The sequence below is a fragment of the Clupea harengus genome, chromosome 21, assembly GCF_900700415.2.
Source record: "Clupea harengus chromosome 21, Ch_v2.0.2, whole genome shotgun sequence".
Lineage (NCBI taxonomy): Eukaryota > Metazoa > Chordata > Actinopteri > Clupeiformes > Clupeidae > Clupea > Clupea harengus.
This window is the reverse complement of record NC_045172.1, coordinates 6,579,709-6,598,254: the sequence shown is the minus strand read 5'-3', so window position 1 is coordinate 6,598,254 and position 18,546 is coordinate 6,579,709. Positions and strand designations below refer to the sequence as shown.

Below are 18,546 nucleotides of genomic sequence, written 5' to 3'. Positions count from 1 at the left end.
GAACATCTTGCCAGTCTGTGACTCACTTGGCCTATCGCTGACAGTACACGTTTCCTTTGCGCGGCTGACGGATAGACTAGCTCCTCCCCTGCCGTGCGGCGGACCCGCTTGACGTTGCAAAGCAGCCCTTTCATTCCTACTCTACGAGATCTCCATTTTCTTCGACCCGAGACACGGGAAAAGCGGGTGATTATCTAGGAAAATGAATGAAGAATACGACGTCATTGTTCTGGGGACCGGCCTGACGGTATTACATTTTTTTCAATCGGTGCAACTTGTCTTACCTTTCCCATTTGAGCGATTTGCAACCCGTGCCAATCTACAATAACCGCACTTGGCCTGCTTAGACTGCCCAGTTAGCTAGCGAGCAAGCTAGCCGTGGCGACTGTATGTCGTCTGTCGAGCTAATTTTGTCTAGCTAGCTGTCGAAAGCGAGCTAATTGTTCCACCGGCTCTTGTAGCGCCGGGTAAGGTAGCTCGGAAGCTATAATCACTAGGCCTCGGCAGTGATTTTTGTCCATCTTTTTATGAAATATAGCTGCATATGTCGTCATCTGTTGTAACGTAAGGTGGTTATGAATTGTGCAATGAAAATGAATGTGCTCAAACTTAATGGGAGTAAGCTAACCCAGCCACTTGAACAGATTAGCTCGAAATCTTCAGACTTGACTAGCTCGCTTGCTAGTCAATTTTGAAGATACTATGTCATGTCACATATGTGAAGGCCAACTTGACGCGCTATGCAACTTGTCTATCGTTAACGTAACGTGATTTTGGACCGTCTTTGTGCTAGACGTATAAAGAACTTGCAATGCAGTCACGTTGATGTATGAATGGTTGGGTGTTGACTTAGTGCAACTAAATAGGGAAATGCGGCTCACTTGGCTAACGATAGTTACTGTGAGTCAAGTCATGTCTATCCAAAAGGAGTAGCCTGGGTGGGGAGAGGTTTTCAAACTTCGAGCCCGACGAATCCAGGGCACTGGAAAAGTTCACTCACTGTTGAAGTAACGTATTAGTGCGTAAACAGTCACGCCCGGTACTTTTTCACTTGACCTTATACGTCCCCTTACGATGTAAACCCTGTGTGGTTAAGCTATGTGTCATATATAATTTTTGTCGGCACAGATATTTTAATAGCTTGCTGTTCCGTTCCGGATGTTTTCTTTGACTTGAACACAATGCCTTTTATGCTGTGTGTCGCCGGTGAGCTCTCGAATCGCCCACCCTAAAAATAAGTCGCCAGTTATGGATATGGATTTTAATGGGCGATTCAGCAGTTTGTCAATTCTTCAGTAAGGCGCGAATTTGTGTCTCCGCTGAAAGCATGAGACGGAAAAACTCGTGATAAGAGTTACTGTAAGTTACAAGATTGCTCCTGTGGACGGGCTGCTAACGGCTTCCGGTCTGCTGATTTTCGGGTGGCTGCATTTGTCTGGAATGATTGTCAGACCACGCCGCCAATCCTGATGCACGAATGAATGCACTTAACGTGCCTGTCTGAGAGTTTCATGATGTAGTCAATTAGGCTCTCATATCTAAACTGCATGCAAAACTGCCTTCTCATGCATTCTCTCCCAGTCATCAACATGTTCAATACTGCTTGCACCTCCTCTATCACATTCCAGTCTGCAGTTGCAACAGGAAAGGGGAAGCTGGTTAGGAAGTGTGCTGTGTGGTGTTTTCCCCCCCTTTTTTTGTCACGTTTGGGGACAAATAGAAGAGACCACATTTCAGGGTGTATGTGTTATGTAGCTGGAGTTGTAGTAGTGTAGTGTAGGGTGGGGTGTTTTTCTCCTCTGTAAGGGAAGTGAAAGTGAAGGGGAGTTCGAAGAAGCTCCCTTCTCTGTGCCAAGAGGAGTAAGGCCTCTGCTAGACTTACTTCCTGTTCCCAGAACTGACGACTGAGACTGGCTCCTCTGCCCACAGAATCTCGACTGACCCCAGGTCAGGGCAGAAAGGGCATCAGAGCGAAGGAAAGAGCCAAAGCGTAGGAAGAGCTGAAAACAATCTGAGCCAATCACGCCTCTTTAAGGCTGCAGATTATTGGATAAGAGCAGCCTGTTGCTACTTGCTGCTACTTGAATCCTTCACTCCTCTTTACTTTATCCGTCTCTCTGTATTGTTTTCCTCTCTTTCTTGCTTTAATTTCCTTTTCCATGATCTCCCAAGTCTGTTTTGGGGAGGGAGTGTAGGTTAATAGATTTTTGTATTTGTGGTGTCTGACGCATTAGTAATCAAAAGGGTAAACAAAGAGTGATGTTATTAGCAAGGAAGTCAGCATTAACAATCCAAGACCAACAGCCAATCAAATGTAACGCCTTTGGAGCAATAAACCATCAGCCAGTCAGAGCAGACCGATAGATCAGAGCCCGGCAGGAGGCCAGCATGAAAGAGTCGAGCGAAATGCCAGCGACAGAAAGAAACAAATCCTCCATCTCCCGGTCCTTTGAACCTGAGAACTCGGGTGAGGAGTGGTTTTGACCAGCAGCCTGGTCTGGTGAGAGCTCTAGCCCTTGCTCTGCCCTGTCAGTGGTCACTCCGTTTAGGTTTAACATGCTGGCTCTCTCACCTGCTGCTCTTTCATTGGTTACCTGTCCATCATTAACCCTAAGTAACAGCAGAATTGGGCCAGTGCAAAACTGCCTAGTCACGTCCCGTCACATGACGTCACCTGACCAGCCGTGTGCTGGAGGGAAAGATATATTCCAGGGTTTTGTTGTGTGGAGGAGAGTTGGGTATGGGTCAGTGTTTCAAACAGGAGTATGAGTGTGTGTTGGTTGGCCAGGTAGTCTGTGTGTCATAATGACTGTAGAAGGTTGCTGCAATGTCTGCTTACAGCTTGACAGCTTTATAACAACAAATACGGTTGACGGGCTGTGTTTTTCCCTCCAACTCATTAAGGGTAGGCTAATCATAGGTTTTGTATGTAATAACCTTTGTGTGTGTTGAGAACCTGTAAACACAGAGTTCAGCCTCGCTACTCATCTTTTTCTAGCTATAATTGGTCTCACAGTCTCTTGATGCTTCATTCTTCCAACGTCTTACATGTACACACACCCATAGACTCTTTACGAGTCACATGTCAGTCACAGCACTTTCTCATGACCGAGCACAATTGAGCATGGCACCATGCATGTCTGTGCTGTACTGGGATCAGCTCAAAGCTGTCATTGTCCTCTGTGTTACTCTTGTTCAGCAACACATAGAAACACTTCACTGCAGGTTTGACTCTGTTTATAGAGATGTAAAGGGAGCTTTAGGGGTTAAAAGCAACAGGTGCTGAATTAGAGTTGGAGTGGAGCTCGCTAGACAAAAAGACTAGTTAACATGACTGATTTACTTGCACAACGACACGGAAAGGTGCCGTTTTTGACAGGTATCACAAGTGCTACTTTCACATGAATTGAAACTGTCGAGAGAGAACACGTGCAGAAGCATAGCCCATACTCGTATACAGTCTCTATCAAAGTGGCATCCTCCCACTTGGTTTATGATCAATGATCAACGATTAACGATTTAGATATTCATTTGATAACTTCCTGAAGACCTTGCCACCACAGGAGTACCATAGGAGCACTGCACACTGAAAAAATAAATGGTAAACAGGGATATTATTGGTTGATATAAATCCAAGCGCTGTTGATTTTCCAAAAAATATATTATTTATTTTTTAAGAGGTTGATTATAGGCCACAGAAGAATTCTAGATGTACATTTTCAGAGCATCTAATTCACCGTGGGCTATCATGATCTTACGAGTCCAGGTAGATTACACACATCAACGTCCACTCAGAGGTGGAATGAGGGCAAGTTTATGTTGTGCACCATGTTGACTCTGACAATGCATACACTAGATCTCAGCTTCCTGTTACTCTGGGCCTGTTCCACACACGGTTACCCATAATCCTCCATCCTAGTGCGCAGATCTTTGAATCCGTGTGTCGATTCTCTGTGCATCGCCGCTGTTGTATTTCTCTTGTTGCTCAGTAACCACAGCAGCAGCAGTATCACCAGTTTTCACCTGAGCCGCAGTCAGTCTCACTCAGCACTCTTACTGTTCTCTGCTTGTGAGCACAGCATTTTTTTTTTAAAGGCAGGCAGATTTCAGGGCTGTCCATCTCATGGGTCCTCACTCAGCAGTTAGGAAGCTGCAGGTGTGTGATGGACCCGTTGAGTGACAACATCCTGAGTTTGGAGAATAGACTGTGTGTGTGTGTGTGTGTGTGTGTGTGTGTGAAAGTGACTTGTGTTGTTTTGAAAATAAGGAAGTGGCTTTATGTTGACATTAGAGATGGGACAGTAAATTGTCTGTGAAGTGATTTGATAGTTTGGTTTCATCCTCCTAGCTTTTTTTTTTTTGCTCTGACCCTTCAAAGGCACTGACTCTCACCGTAACTTCCCACACAAAATTGGTTCTCTGTGTGTGTAAATGAGAGAGGAAGAGAAGTATGTGTTAAAAATAATCTCAACACTTCCTGTTGGTTTTGCTTTGGTGTGAGAGTTATAGAGTTTTGATGCTAGATGTTGATCCTACACAGACATAGTTAAAACATTTTACTACGTTGGCTTACGATGTTTATGCTGTAGAAAACTCTTCACACGTCCAATGAATTCCTCAGATTTTACTCAGGCTTAATATCTCTTTGTGTACATGGAGATCCTTTCAAATGGAGTTTGTACTCCTGCACAGTACTGTGAGTAGAAGGGTGTGTTTATGTATGTCTGTATGCAAAGTCCCCTTTTGGCATCACATGACGTTGAGGTGTTTTCTTAAGCTCATTATGGCCTTTGGCTTGGACTCCGTCACATACACACACGTACCTGTACGCTTTGTGAGTGGTGTTGCAGCTAGTACCTCACCTTTTATCTAATCCAGAATGGTTGTAGTCTTCTGCCCATTCATGGAACCAGGCCATCCACCTCCAGAAGCTAAAACAGAACCTCTTATAATTATAATAATAATAATAAACTTTATTTGTATAGCACCATGGAGTGCAAAGATAGAATACATAAATTGCATAACATAAGACAGAACATGAATAATACTGCAGAGATATAGTTTATCTATCTCTTTAATATCACATTATATCGTTGTAGCTAGTTCAAGGCTAAGGTGAAGAGATACGTTTTTAGCTTTCCTTTTAAAATGTTAAGCGAGCTAGCTCCCCTGATATCTAAAGGCAGTGTGTTCCATAGCTTTGGGGCGTAATTGTAATTTTTATTTTATTTTTTATTTATTTTTTAATATATGGCTGTTGCTGGGAACCTCCAATAAACCAGCATTATATGATCACAGTGTTCTTGAGGGCAAGTATTTGACAAGGGAGTTTGCAATGTAACTTGGTCCTAGCCCATTGAGGCTAACCCCTATAGTGCCAACCTAGACCCTTGCCAAGTAGTCCCTGTCAAAACAATGTACAGCCCTGTAACTAACCTTGGTTCTCCTAGTTGTATATGGTTTGCATAGTTTCATATTATGCCAGAATTTTCATTCATCTAAAGTGTCACAGCCAAGTCCAGGAAGCAGACCCCTCAAGCATCAAAATACTTCATACTTTGACCCAGAATAATTTGTTGACTAACCCGGAATGATTCATTCAATGTTCCTGAATCCAGCTCCAAACCGAAAACCGTAACCTATAGCATTCCCTAACCCTGTGTGTGTGTGTGTGCGCGTGTGTGTGTGTGTGTGTGTGTGTGTGTGTGTGTGTGTGTGTGTGTGTGTGTGTGTGTGTGCGCGTGCGCGTGCGCGCGTGTGTATACAGTGCATTCAGAAAGTATTCACTTCTTTTACATTTGATGTTGTTGTATTACTTTTTTCCCTCACCAGTCTACACTCAATACCCCATAATGACAATGCAAAAACAGGATTTTAGAAATGTTTGCAAATTCTTTACAAAAGGGAAAACTAAGATATCACATCACAAGTATTCAAACTCTTTAGGCAGTACTTAGTTGAAGCGCGTTTGGCAGCATTTGTAAATTCGTGTTGTGTACGACGCGACAAACTTTGCACACTTTGAGGATTTTCTGCCATTCTTCTTTGCAGATCCTCCCAAGCTCTGTCAGTTTGGAGATGGATAAAATAAGCAATTTATTTTCTTTTTTGAATAGAAAAAAATAGGCATGTATGCCTAGTAGCATTTGATGGGGTGGAGGACACCTGAACATAGGCACACACAGAGGAACATAGGCATACACAGAGGAACATGGGCTAAGATCTCACAACAGGGGCAGTGTGTCTCCTGCCCCCTCCAGAGAGCAGGGTCAGCTGATACAGGGCAGTATAGCATGACGCTACAGTCCGTGAGCCCTCTCTGTGTGAGGGCGCAGACCTTTTAGTTCATCCAGCTTATCCGCCACAGACTGCACACTGGCAAGGAAGATGCCAGGGAGCGCTGGCTGCTGTGGGTTTAGCCTTAGCTTAGGGCGGAGACCGCCATACTTGCCCCGCCTTTGTTTACAGTGTGTGCCTGTCGCCATCATGGCCTCATCAGTTGAATTTACCACAGGTGGGCTTCAATCAAGGTGTAGAAGCATCTCAAAGACGATCAAGAGAAATGGGAGGCACCTGAGCTAAATTGAAAGTGTTTGCAAAGGGTCTGAATACTTATGTCAATAGCTGGTTTTCCATCCAACCTTTTAATTTCACCATTCGTATAGGAAATCCTGAGTGGAAACACTTCAAATTTGCATGAATTCGAAGTGTAATAAGAAATTGGTTCGTTAGAGGGGGTTCGACTAACTCCTGATGTGACTAAGGTTGATGCAAATTGGTTTATCCGAAAAAAATTTGCATCTGTTTCAGTTTTATTAGGTGTTTCCAATAAAGTTGATCTGACCACCTTGCGTTCTGATCCAACAGCTGTTCTCCCAACTCCTCCCTCAGGAGAGTGTCCTTTTATAACGTGTGTAACACAGCAGATGGACATGCGCTCAGACTCACACCTTCTTTAGCCAAACATTCATGAATGCGCTTAAAATATGCAAATTAGTTGGACGGAGACCCCGCTAATGTGATATTTCAGTTATTCCTTTTGAATACATTTGCAAATAATTTGCTTAAATCCTATTTTCAATTTGTCATTATGGGGTACTGAGACTAGAAATAAAAGTACATTTAAATCATTTTAGCATCAGGTTGTGATATAACAAAAGGTGAAGGGTTCTAAATACATGCACTGTATGTATTTTCTATGCCTGGTGGCTATTGTTGTGATAAGGCCTTATCCTCACTCTACCCAGAGGTTTCCCGTTAAGCCCGTTCTTCCACAGGAAAACCACACAGGAATTTTAAGTAGAGCTCTCAGTTCTCCACTTTTGGAAGTCCTCCTCCTGTTAATGCAAACCAGACACACATACACACACACACACACACACACACACACACACACACACCAGCCCTGGCTTGAGATCCAATATAAATGTCTGACATCGAGGAATCCTAACTGCACTCTATTAGGAACTCGGGCATCTTTTATCTACTCACATATTTCCTTTGCCTTTCATATATAAATACGCACACATTCCGATCTTCACACACTCTTCTTGTACCACACACACACACACACACAGCTTACCTTCACATGGGCCACACACATCCTCTTAAGCAAGAGAACAGGAACAGCCTGTCCATATAAAAGTGTGGGGTTTGAGGATGTCTATTTATTTGTATGGTAGCGGGCTAGTCTGTGCTGTATGAGAGGAAGTGTTTGACACCTCCCTCTTACTCGTTGTGTGCCCAATAGGAATGCATCCTGTCAGGTATCATGTCCGTGAAGGGGAAGAAGGTGTTGCACATGGATCGGAACTCCTACTATGGTGGAGAGAGCGCTTCCATTACACCCCTGGAGGATGTAAGTGATACACACACACACACACACACACACACACACACACGTAGAGACAAATAAAACCTACACATGCAAATATCTCCTGTCATGCTTTCATCAACAAACAGGAACATTTGAGTTTGACTTCATGGGATAACATGTATTGTGTGCACAAAGTAATGCTAAAACATAAAGTATAGTATGTGGCTTTTACACCTGTGTGTGTGTGTGTGTGTGTGTGTGTGTGTCTGCAGCTCTACAAACGCTTCAGTATGCCAGGCAGCCCACCTGAGTCGATGGGGAAGGGCCGTGACTGGAATGTGGATCTCATCCCCAAGTTTCTCATGGCCAACGGTAATTCATTCTCACGCATTACTCTGAAATATTTGCACACACACACACTTCCCTCATATACACATTCTTTATCTCTCTCTCCTTCTCACACACACTCACACGTACACTCTCTCACACACACTCCTCGTTCTCTCGCTTTCCTCTTCCCTACACACACACACGCGCTCACTCCTCTCACGGTCGCTCGCTCTCTCACCCAAACAAATACACACATACATACATACAAGATGGCTGTAGTCATATGCACACCAGCTGCGGCCAGAATGAATATATCTGTGCCAGCCACTGCAGCATTCCATAGCCCAGCTGTTCTGGTTGCCCTGGCAACAGCAATGACCACAATGAAGGCCAGTGGATGTGGAAAGCTCCAGAGTGTTCATCACATCAATCAAACTCACACAGGCACACACAGGCAGAAAAGCTCTCTCAAATCAGTTCTGCATATTTTAAGGAGTACGTTCCATGTTGAGGTCACCCCATTTCTAGAAATGTGCTACGCATACAGACAGCCAAGACAAACATTTTTACCACTTACAATAATTACAAATTGGCTTTACTTATCTCTGCTCCTGAAGGCTAGTTTATAAACACACGCATGTAAGACACCTTTTCAAGAATGTCCATCTTGCAGAGAGACTTACATATTGTTCTGAATTTAGTTTTTTTGTGTGACACGTACATGTTATGTATTCTTTTTTTTCTTTTTGTGTGTAGTAGTCACCTACAATGCCTGGTATTTCTTTAGCATTTAACTACAGCTACAATCCAGAAATGTGAGTGTGTGAGTGTGTGCGTCTGTGTGTTTCCCCCATGTGGTTGTAACATGTAATAACACCCCATGATTCCTCCCTGGGCAGGCCAACTGGTGCGCATGCTGCTCATTACCCAAGTGACACGCTACCTGGACTTCAAGGTGATCGAGGGCAGCTTCGTCTACAAGAAGGGCAGCATCTACAAGGTGCCTTCCACTGAGACCGAGGCCCTCGCCTCCAGTGAGTAAAACAGTTCCTAGGCAACAGCCTCTGAGAGACAACACGGGAGGGCTCAGCAACACAACAGTACTCACTCACTGTTTATTTATCTACCTCTCTGGGCTGGATGGGCTACGGTTCAGTTTGAGATAGACATCAAAATATATCGTTCACAATATTTCACAGTACCAGGTCAAAAGTTCTTGGTACAAAACGTGGATTTTGGCTTTTTAAGTTATTCGTTCGTTCATATTATCAGAATTCTTAAATTTTTTCATCAACATAATTTTTCAAAATCGTTTACATGGTGGTGATTTTCTTCCTCTTGAAAATAAATGAATGTGTTTTTCTTTCTGTATACTTGTATTTTGTGACACATTTAGCCATAACTATTGAATGCGTATAGCTGTATTAGTGTGACCATGGACAGTGCACTGAAAATGAACCAGATTAGAGGTTAGAGGTCTAAGATTTGTGCAGAGACAAAATTTCACCATTGATGATATTCTGCTGTTTGCACGACGAGTCAGCTTCTAGAACATGCCAGCAGCTACCAGAGTCCCAAGCTGTTTGTTCTCCTGCAGGTCTAATGGGTCTCTTTGAGAAGAGGCGGTTCCGGAAGTTCCTCGTCTACGTGGCCAACTTTGATGAGAATGACCCCAAGACCATGGAAGGTGTCGACCCCAAAAAGTCCACCATGCGTGATGTTTACAAGAAGTTTGACCTGGGCCAAGATGTAGTGGACTTCACTGGCCATGCCCTTGCTCTCTACCGCACAGACGAGTGAGTTTTTCTCTCACACACACACACACACACACACACACACACACACACACACACACATGTTATTTTGCTGATGTCTGACTGGCATCCAAACGGTAACTCTGTACATACAAGCATGTCTTTACTCACTTTTTTCTGAATAGTCTTAATGAGACGTGTGTGTACTCACTCACATATCCACAGATTTGTATCTTGGCCCTTGATATCTCTCTCACACACACACACACACACACACACACACACACACACACTGAACTCAATGACATATCTCAAATTTGCCGTTACTTGTTTATTTAGTAATATACAACTCATATCTACCAGGGTTTCCACTAAGATATTTTTTCTTGCCAGCACGGTGTCCGGAAAGAATTTATTTCACCAAACAAATTTGAAGCTTACCAGCACATGTTTCACTTACTGTTACAAACATGAATAGCGATTGGATCTGTGACTCACATGAATCAATACAATAAGATAATAACAATAAGATATATATCCATTATTGATTAATTTGCTTTGGTTAAAACACAAATGTTCTGTTTAAGGAGACATTTTATGTTTTGTATGAGAATTATAACTGGACAATCAATTTTAACGACCAGCTAACGCAAACTCTGATCTCTACCCAAAACAATTGCCAGTTCTGTCAGGGCAATAACAGTCCACTCTTTTCCCAAATCAATTTGTTTTTGTGTTTTAAGCCTCAATTTTATGTGCATTATAGTTTATACAGCAAATCATGTGTCCCTCGTGACCAAAGTACAGTTGGCATAAGGGAAACTGAACGCTATAGAAAATCCTCAAGAGATCCTCAGGCTTGAAAGTGTACTAGTAGAGTTAGAGTGTGCCAGTTCCAGAGTGTTCCAGAAGCACTGGGTGTAATGGTATGTTTTGTGTCTTCTTCTCTGCTCAGATACCTGGACCTGCCGTGCGTTGACACCATCCACAGGATCAAGCTGTACAGCGAGTCTCTGGCGCGCTATGGAAAGAGTCCCTACCTGTACCCCCTGTATGGCCTCGGAGAGCTGCCCCAGGGTTTCGCCAGGTAACTACACACACATACAGACACACACACACACTCTGTCTATCTCTCTATCAAACATACACACAGCTACCCACACACTCACATGCAAACATATGAATGCTCACTCACTCACACATACATACATATGAATGCTCACTCTCACACACACACAAACAAACATATGAATGCTCACTCACTCACTCACACACACACACACACACACACACACACAAGCAGGTAGAGCTTTAGCTATTCTCATTAATTCATGCTCATTAACAGCAAGTGGTTTTATTCACACACACACACATTCACTCATTTGCAACGCACATGTGCAAGCAAAACATGGTCTCTTCCTATTTACAACCCTGTTCTGTCCAGGGCTAAGCTAAGTCCCTTCCTTCTCTTCTGTCTGTCTGTCTGTGTACTCTCTCTCTCAGACTAAGTGCCATCTATGGAGGAACCTACATGTTGAACAAGCCCATAGAGGAGATCGTTGTGGAGAACGGAAAGGTGGTCGGCGTGAAATCCGAGGGAGAGGTGAGCGCGCACATACACACACACACACACACACACACACACACACACACACACACACACAGATACAGACAGACACCCCTCATCTGAAGCATCTGTTTACAAGAGTATGTGAGCTCATAAGAAGCCCATTTAATCACACTTCAATTAAGTGTGTGTGTGTGTGTGTGTGTGTGTGTGTGTGTGTGTGAATGTGTATGCGTGCACTCCTCAGATTGCTCGCTGTAAGCAGCTGATCTGTGACCCCAGCTACTTAATGGAGCGGGCCAAAAAGGTGGGCCAGGTGATTCGACTCATCTGCATCATGAACCACCCCATCAAGAACACCAGCGACGCCAACTCCTGCCAGATCATCATCCCCCAGAACCAGGTCAACAGGAAACACGGTATGGGGCTTCAGGAAATTACCTCCTTCATAAGCCTGGCACCCTCATTCACTCACTCACTCACACACACACAAACGCACACGCGCGCGCACACACACACACACACACACACACACACACACACACACACACACACACACACACACACACACACACACAGATTTCTCTTGGTGTGTAACCTCTCTCGCGTGTCTCCCTGCAGACATCTATGTGTGTATGATCTCGTACGCACACAACGTGGCAGCGCAGGGCAAGTACGTGGCCATCATCAGCACCACAGTGGAGACCAACGACCCTGAGAAGGAGGTCAAACCTGCACTGGACCTCCTGGAGCCCATTGAGCAAAAGTAAGGGCTGTGTGTGCGTCTGTGTGTGTGTGTTAGGCTGATTGTTGGTGTGTGTTCGTACTGTGTTTGTGTGTGTGTGTGAGACTACTATGTATTGTACACTGATATACTGTGTGCAGTGTTCTGTACACTGTTAATGCTTTATATTCAATGTTTTTTACACTAGTGTACTTAATCTACTCTGTGTGTATCATGAAATTGATGTGTTGTTTGCTTCATAGGTTTGTGAGCATCAGTGACCTGCATGAACCAACTGATATGGGAACTGATAGCCAGGTGAGATGCCTAAGAACTGTGTGTGTGTGTGTGTGTGTGTGTGTGTGTGTGTGTGTGTGTGTGTGTGTGTGTGTGTGTGTGTGTGTGTGTGTGTGTGTGTGTGTGTGTGTGTGTGTGTGTGTGTGAGTGAGAGAAAAAGAAATTAAGAAAAAGAGAACCCTGTCTAACTTTCTGTGGTTGTGATGTAACTAATCGTAATTGGTTTAAAACAAATGGGTGAGATTTGTCTGTATGTGTGAGAGAGAAAGGATGGGGGCAGGTTGTTGGTGTCCTGTTTAAAATTTCCTTGAACATGATAACTTGGAAATTTCCCATTTTGAAATTGTGGACTATGTGTGTGATCTCCTCACTAAACACGCCCTAACTACTCCTTGGCCGGTAGGTCTTCATCTCGCGCACCTACGACGCCACCACCCACTTTGAGACCACCTGTGACGACATCAAGGACATCTACCGGCGCATGACGGGCACGGAATTTGACTTTGCTGAAATGGAGCGCAAGCAGAACGACATCTTCGGCGATGCCGCTGACCAGTAGGGGGAGCTAGCGGGCCAGATTGCCCAAACGAGGCGTTATAATCTCCAGTTAAAAAAATAATGCAACAGAAATAAAAAAACAAATGTAAACAAAACAAACCGACAACCAACCAAAAGAAATGGGCTAGCTAATGATCCAGAGTATTTTTTTTTTATTCTCTCTTTTTGCCCTTATAAAAAAGTTTCAGATACTCAGTTACAAATTTAGCATTCTGCTTTGGGAGAGGGTTGGGTGACATCAGATTATTTCCAATCAGGGGGAGAGAGCACTGATCTGGAATGATGGGATAATGTTTGGGGGGGAAAAAGCTCGCTCTCTCTTTGTCTTTCTGGCTCGCTCTCTCTCTCTGATGCCAAATAACCAGCGGTATTATCAAGTCTTATGACCACACCTACCAGTACTTATACACTCACAGTGGCAAAGAGAGGGAGGTAGAGAGAGAGAGAGAGAGAGAGAGAGAGAGAAGGGTCTGTGTCATTGGTTTGTAAAGGAGAGAGAGGAGACGGTCTGCAAAAACTGAATATGCCCCCCCGCTTATGGTGAACTGTGAGTTGATGTGCGTCTGTGTGACGTGTGTTTGTGTGTGTGTGTGTGTGTGTGTGTGTGTGTGTGTGCGTGCCTGTTGTAGAGGTAATGTTAGTTCCGCGCTTTCTCTTCTCGCTTCAGGATGTCATGAATGTCACCCCTGAACCCCGTTTAAAAAAAAAATAAAAAAATCACTGAATTCTCTGATTTGAATCTTGTTCGGCATACAGTTCTACATTCAGTTACCAATCAGAAATAACACACTGCAGCAACCATTGCAGGGTTGTGAGGCGGTCCGTTGCAGTTTGCCCATTGATTTAGAGGACGAATCAAAACAGCCAGTCACAGCTACTTAAAAACTGCTTGCATCATGTTATCGCAGCAACCCCGAAAAGCTGTCGCCAGAGCTCTGTCGCATTTCGAGTTTGATTGACACCTCGCTTTCTGCCTCCGCAGCTCGCTTCCACAGAGGCAAAACCTTGTCATTGGACAGAGCTGCAAACAAGCACTTACACAGCTTGCACAGTTTGGTGTGTGTGTGTGTGTGTGTGTGTGTGTGTGTGTGTGTGTACTGCCAGAGTGTACTCTCTTCCTAGACACCCAAACAGAAGTTTGAAGGGGGGAGGGGGGGGGCATGGGGGCAGATGTGGTGGCTGAGTTGTGCTGTAATATCTGTGTTGTGTTTAGAAAGGACCAAACGTCGCCTGCAGTATTGACTTGACAGGAGCCCTGTGGGGAGGCATTTAGTGTTTTTAAGAGAACCGTTAAAAAGCTCAATGTTGTACTTACAGGGCTCAAATGATTTCTGTACTGCTAAATAAACATGAACTTGTGGGAAAAAAATCTTGGATGTTTCTCGAGTTTCATCTGTCTCTGTGTGTGTGAGTGGACTTCTAAATTAATATGGACAGCAAGGATAATGTTGCTGATGTGTTCAATGGATTTTTTCCTTATGACCACTGTTCAGAATGAATAAATGTTAGACATTAACTATATATTTTATGACTGATTACTTTTCAAGAAGCCAATAGTCATATTATTTTTAGGATTGTCTCATGACAGCTGAGTTGAGGGAAGTTAATGAGACTAGAAATGTAAAATATATCAAATATCAATTCCCAGCTAACCATGCTAAATCAAACTAACCTTTGCTCATGTGAACATCCAACATGAGACTATACCGAGGGCTTCAGTCCGCTTAAAACAAACTCATTTTCCCAGAATCCTGTCACGTCTTGTAATCTGTCCAATCAGTGATGTCCAATCTCGGCGTCACAACATAAATTGTAAGGCCTCTACCGGCGCTTGTAAACAAGTGATACTTCAGTTTATCTGTGGCGTTAAACGTCACTCTATACAGACATTTATGGATGTAACTGCGGCGAGAAGAAACATCATGATGGATCTCGGTGAGCAATCGGAGCAAAATGTTGCTTATCCCAACAGCATTTGTGAAGGCGACTAACGTAAACTTCGTCACTGGAAAGTGACAGCCAACTGAATTGTGTTTTGTCAGTGTGTATATATATATATATATATTAATAGCATACTGCAACCACGCTGGAGTGCACAGAGGCTAACGTTACTTGGGTGAGAAAAAATGTGGTGGTTTTTTATAGATAGGGTACACTAACTTAGAGTAGATAACGCACGACGGTTGAATCGCTTACTTCACAGTTTTAATAGTTCGTATGCTCAAAATAGGCTCTCTGTATACCAGGGGTCTCAAACTCTAATTACCCGGGGGCCGATGAGCGTCCGGTCTGTTCAGTGGGGCAACAGATTTTTTTTATCTTTTGGCTTGCCTATCACAATACTGTAAATACCACTCTGTGATCAGTGGTACAATGGTTAGTGTTTAATAACAAGTAGCTGACATTGGTTTCAATTCCTGGGCAATGCAAGATGCTCTTTGGATAAAGGTGTTTGTTATAGTTGCATTTTTGGATCACTTTGTCTTATTGACAGCCCATGAGTACATATACAGCAGTAATAGTGGGATAATGTCTTCATCGACAACTACATATATTTTCCCTTCATACATGCACGTTTCAAAGCAAATGCTGTACTGCACCACTTTTGTATAGTTGGTAACAAGGCTGCAAACAAAACAAAACAAAAGCAGAATACTGAATAAAGTTTCAGCAAAAATCTGAATTATTTTATAAAATAAAATAAATGTATACAATAAATATTCAAGTGTATAATTTCATTTGTCTGTCAAAATACAGCATCTTTCCATCTATAGTGATCTAAAATTAATAGTTTACTGTATGCTTATCATTGATGGTGCACCGTCTGTTGTTATTCCTCAGAGCGACTTTCATGACAGACCAGCATGCTCAATTGCGTCACACAGTTGCTCAAATACATCCTTAAATGTTGTATGGCCTTGCATTGTTTTACACAAAGTAATTATTCTGTCACTTAAAACTGGTTCTTAGCACCGCAGACAAAAATCGCGAGCTGAGTATTATCATTTATGTCAATGATCGCGTCCAGAGCCACAGAATACGCAAAGAAACTTTTGCCTTTGACACACAGCTAGATATATTTTATATATACTGGATACTTATCCCGCTTATTATTCGGTTTAAAGTTGTAGGTGTTTCAGCAACCCATTACTTGCTGACTTCATTTCCGTTTTCCGCCATAGACATACAAATAGGAGATGGTCCATTGATGCAATACATTATATATACAGTAGATGTATATATGTCTATGGTTTCCGTTACGTTAAATAACTGGAATACTTGCGGAATGATATAAAAAATGTTAACTAGAAGCGCAAAACCCATTGCCAATGACAGCGGTAAACGTTGGGGTGGCCCATTCAAAGCATTGGAACTTTTTGCAACATTCTGAGGAGTCGGTGGGCCGGATGAAATCCCTTGGCGGGCCGGGAGTTTGAGACCCCTGCTGTATACACTGATGCGTGTATTCGGACGTAAATAAAAAAAAACTTCCAACGTGCACACAGGGGTCTGGGCAGACCGCACTCCCATGCACGAGGCGGCATCCCTGGGTCGCCCGGTGCTGCTGAAACAGTTGATTGACCGTGGATGCCCCATTAACATCGTGACGGTGGACAACACCACGCCTCTTCACGATGCGTGCTGGTATGGGAACTCAAACTGCGTACGTCTGCTGCTACAGGCTGGCGCGCAGGTGAGATGAGCGGAGTCAGGTCCCTATCACCTAACACGTCACACTGTATACAGGATACAAACATGTCTTTCATGTCACAAAAACGACTGATATACTTGGTGATGTAATAACAACATTGTATGCAGATTGTAGAAGTGTACACTGAGTGTAGGAAGGAAAACATGAGTGTAAACCTGTGTGTGTGTGACAGGTGGAAGTGAGGAACATCCATGGCAGTACGGCTCTGTGTCACGCGTGTGCAGCTGGCAGCCTGATGTGTGTGAGTCTGTTGCTGGAGCATGGAGCTCAGATCAACCCGACTCTCACCGCCAACACTGCTACACCCCTGCACGAGGCCTGCAGCAGAGGTGTGTGTGTGTGTGTGTCTGTGTGTGAATCCTCACTGCTTTTATTCTCTCTCACTCACTCACAAGGTGGTTGTTGGTGTATCTCCCTCACCTTTCTTGTCATTGTGGCTTCGTCACACACACACACACACACACACACACACACACACACACACACACACACACACACACACACACACACACACACACACACACACACACACACGGCATGTGTGTGTCTAAGATCCTTGAGTTACTGACCAAAGTCTCTGTGGCTATAGGGAACTCTGAGTGTGTAAAGTTGCTGATCTCTAAAGGAGCGCTGCTGGAGAGGTATGATGTCCACACGGGTACGCCGCTGCACGTAGCCTGTGCCAAGGGACACACACAGTGTGCACGTGAGATGCTCAACGCAGGTGAGGGGGGAGACAGGAACCTAAATCCATGACTATGTATGTGTTTTGCAGCTATGTCACTTCCTGTGTTTTTGAGTTGGCATCCAAATATCCCCTCTGTGTGTGTGTGCGTGTGTGTGTGTTCCCTGTCTTCTGTGGTTGTGTGCGTTCATATGTGTGTCTCTTTGTGTGCGTGTGTGTGTGCGTGTGTGTGTGTGTGTGTGAGTGTGTGTGTGTGTGAGAGAGAGAGAAAGAGGAAAGGTGTCTGGAGGGCAAATTGGACAAGAGCTACCACATGTGTTACCAGGGCCTGTGTTTTCTGTATCAACCTAATAATTGCCTACCATGTAACCACTCCAACTCATGTTACTGATTTGACCTCTATATCATTATTCTTTGCATCTCCGGCCTCCGTCTCCTAGGAGCCAAGGTGAATGCCATCAATTTCCACAACACGGCGCTGCACCACGCCGCCCAGGTCGGATCTGCTGACCTCATCGAGCTGCTGGTGGAGTTCGGGGGTGACATCAACGCCAGCGACAACATGAACAAGAGGCCGCTGGACTACACATCACTAGAGTCCCAGGCACGTGTGAGTCTGCTTCACTACCACAGTGAGTTCTCTTCACCTTGCAACTTATATACCGGAATACAACTTCAATTATATAACTTGCAGGTTACAGTGTATGAGCATGTAACACAATTCAATATTGAAGGCTGTAGCTTGCACACATTTTTGAGCATATTGGATATGTGTATAGCTTATACCTGCGAGTAAGTGTGTGTGTGTGTTGTGTGTTGTGTGTTGTGTGTGTGTGTGTGTGTGTGTTTCAGACTGCCCTTTATCTCTGCAGCAGATATGTAGGATCCGTGTGAGGAGAATCTTGGGCACCAAAGCTCTGAAGGTCTTGCCCCAGCTCAACCTGTGCCAACTCATTTTGAATTATCTCTGCTATGACTGACTGGCCACAACACTCTCACACACACAAACACACTCACACACACACACACACACACACACACACCCTAACCCTAACCCTAACCCACACACTCACTTGTGTCAGCAGAGTTTCATCCAAAGCAGA

At 44.0% G+C, this 18,546-nt stretch overlaps 2 protein-coding genes across 2 annotated transcripts in view; both read left to right on the top strand.

Moving 5' to 3' along the window:
* The first annotated feature begins 44 nt into the window (after nt 1-44).
* gdi2 (GDP dissociation inhibitor 2) lies at nt 45-14,415 on the top strand. Its single transcript, XM_012841005.3, has 11 exons — nt 45-247; nt 7,751-7,858; nt 8,089-8,188; nt 9,046-9,180; nt 9,744-9,942; nt 10,856-10,987; nt 11,404-11,503; nt 11,715-11,886; nt 12,089-12,233; nt 12,455-12,509; nt 12,892-14,415. Exons 1-11 carry the CDS (start codon nt 203-205, stop codon nt 13,045-13,047), a joined length of 1,347 nt encoding a protein of 448 aa, XP_012696459.1. The 5' UTR covers nt 45-202; the 3' UTR covers nt 13,048-14,415.
* Nucleotides 14,416-14,526: 111 nt separating this feature from the next.
* Nucleotides 14,527-18,546, top strand: part of asb13a.1 (ankyrin repeat and SOCS box containing 13a, tandem duplicate 1) — a 4,103-nt gene continuing 83 nt past the window's right edge. Inside the window, exons 1-6 of the mRNA XM_012841009.3 lie at nt 14,527-14,981; nt 16,553-16,740; nt 16,931-17,087; nt 17,348-17,482; nt 17,884-18,075; nt 18,296-18,546. The exon at nt 18,296-18,546 is cut by the window's right edge and continues 83 nt beyond it. Of these exons, the coding sequence (XP_012696463.1) occupies nt 14,939-14,981; nt 16,553-16,740; nt 16,931-17,087; nt 17,348-17,482; nt 17,884-18,075; nt 18,296-18,423 (843 nt within the window). The 5' untranslated portion in view covers nt 14,527-14,938 and the 3' untranslated portion in view covers nt 18,424-18,546. The remainder of the gene's footprint in view (nt 14,982-16,552; nt 16,741-16,930; nt 17,088-17,347; nt 17,483-17,883; nt 18,076-18,295) is intronic.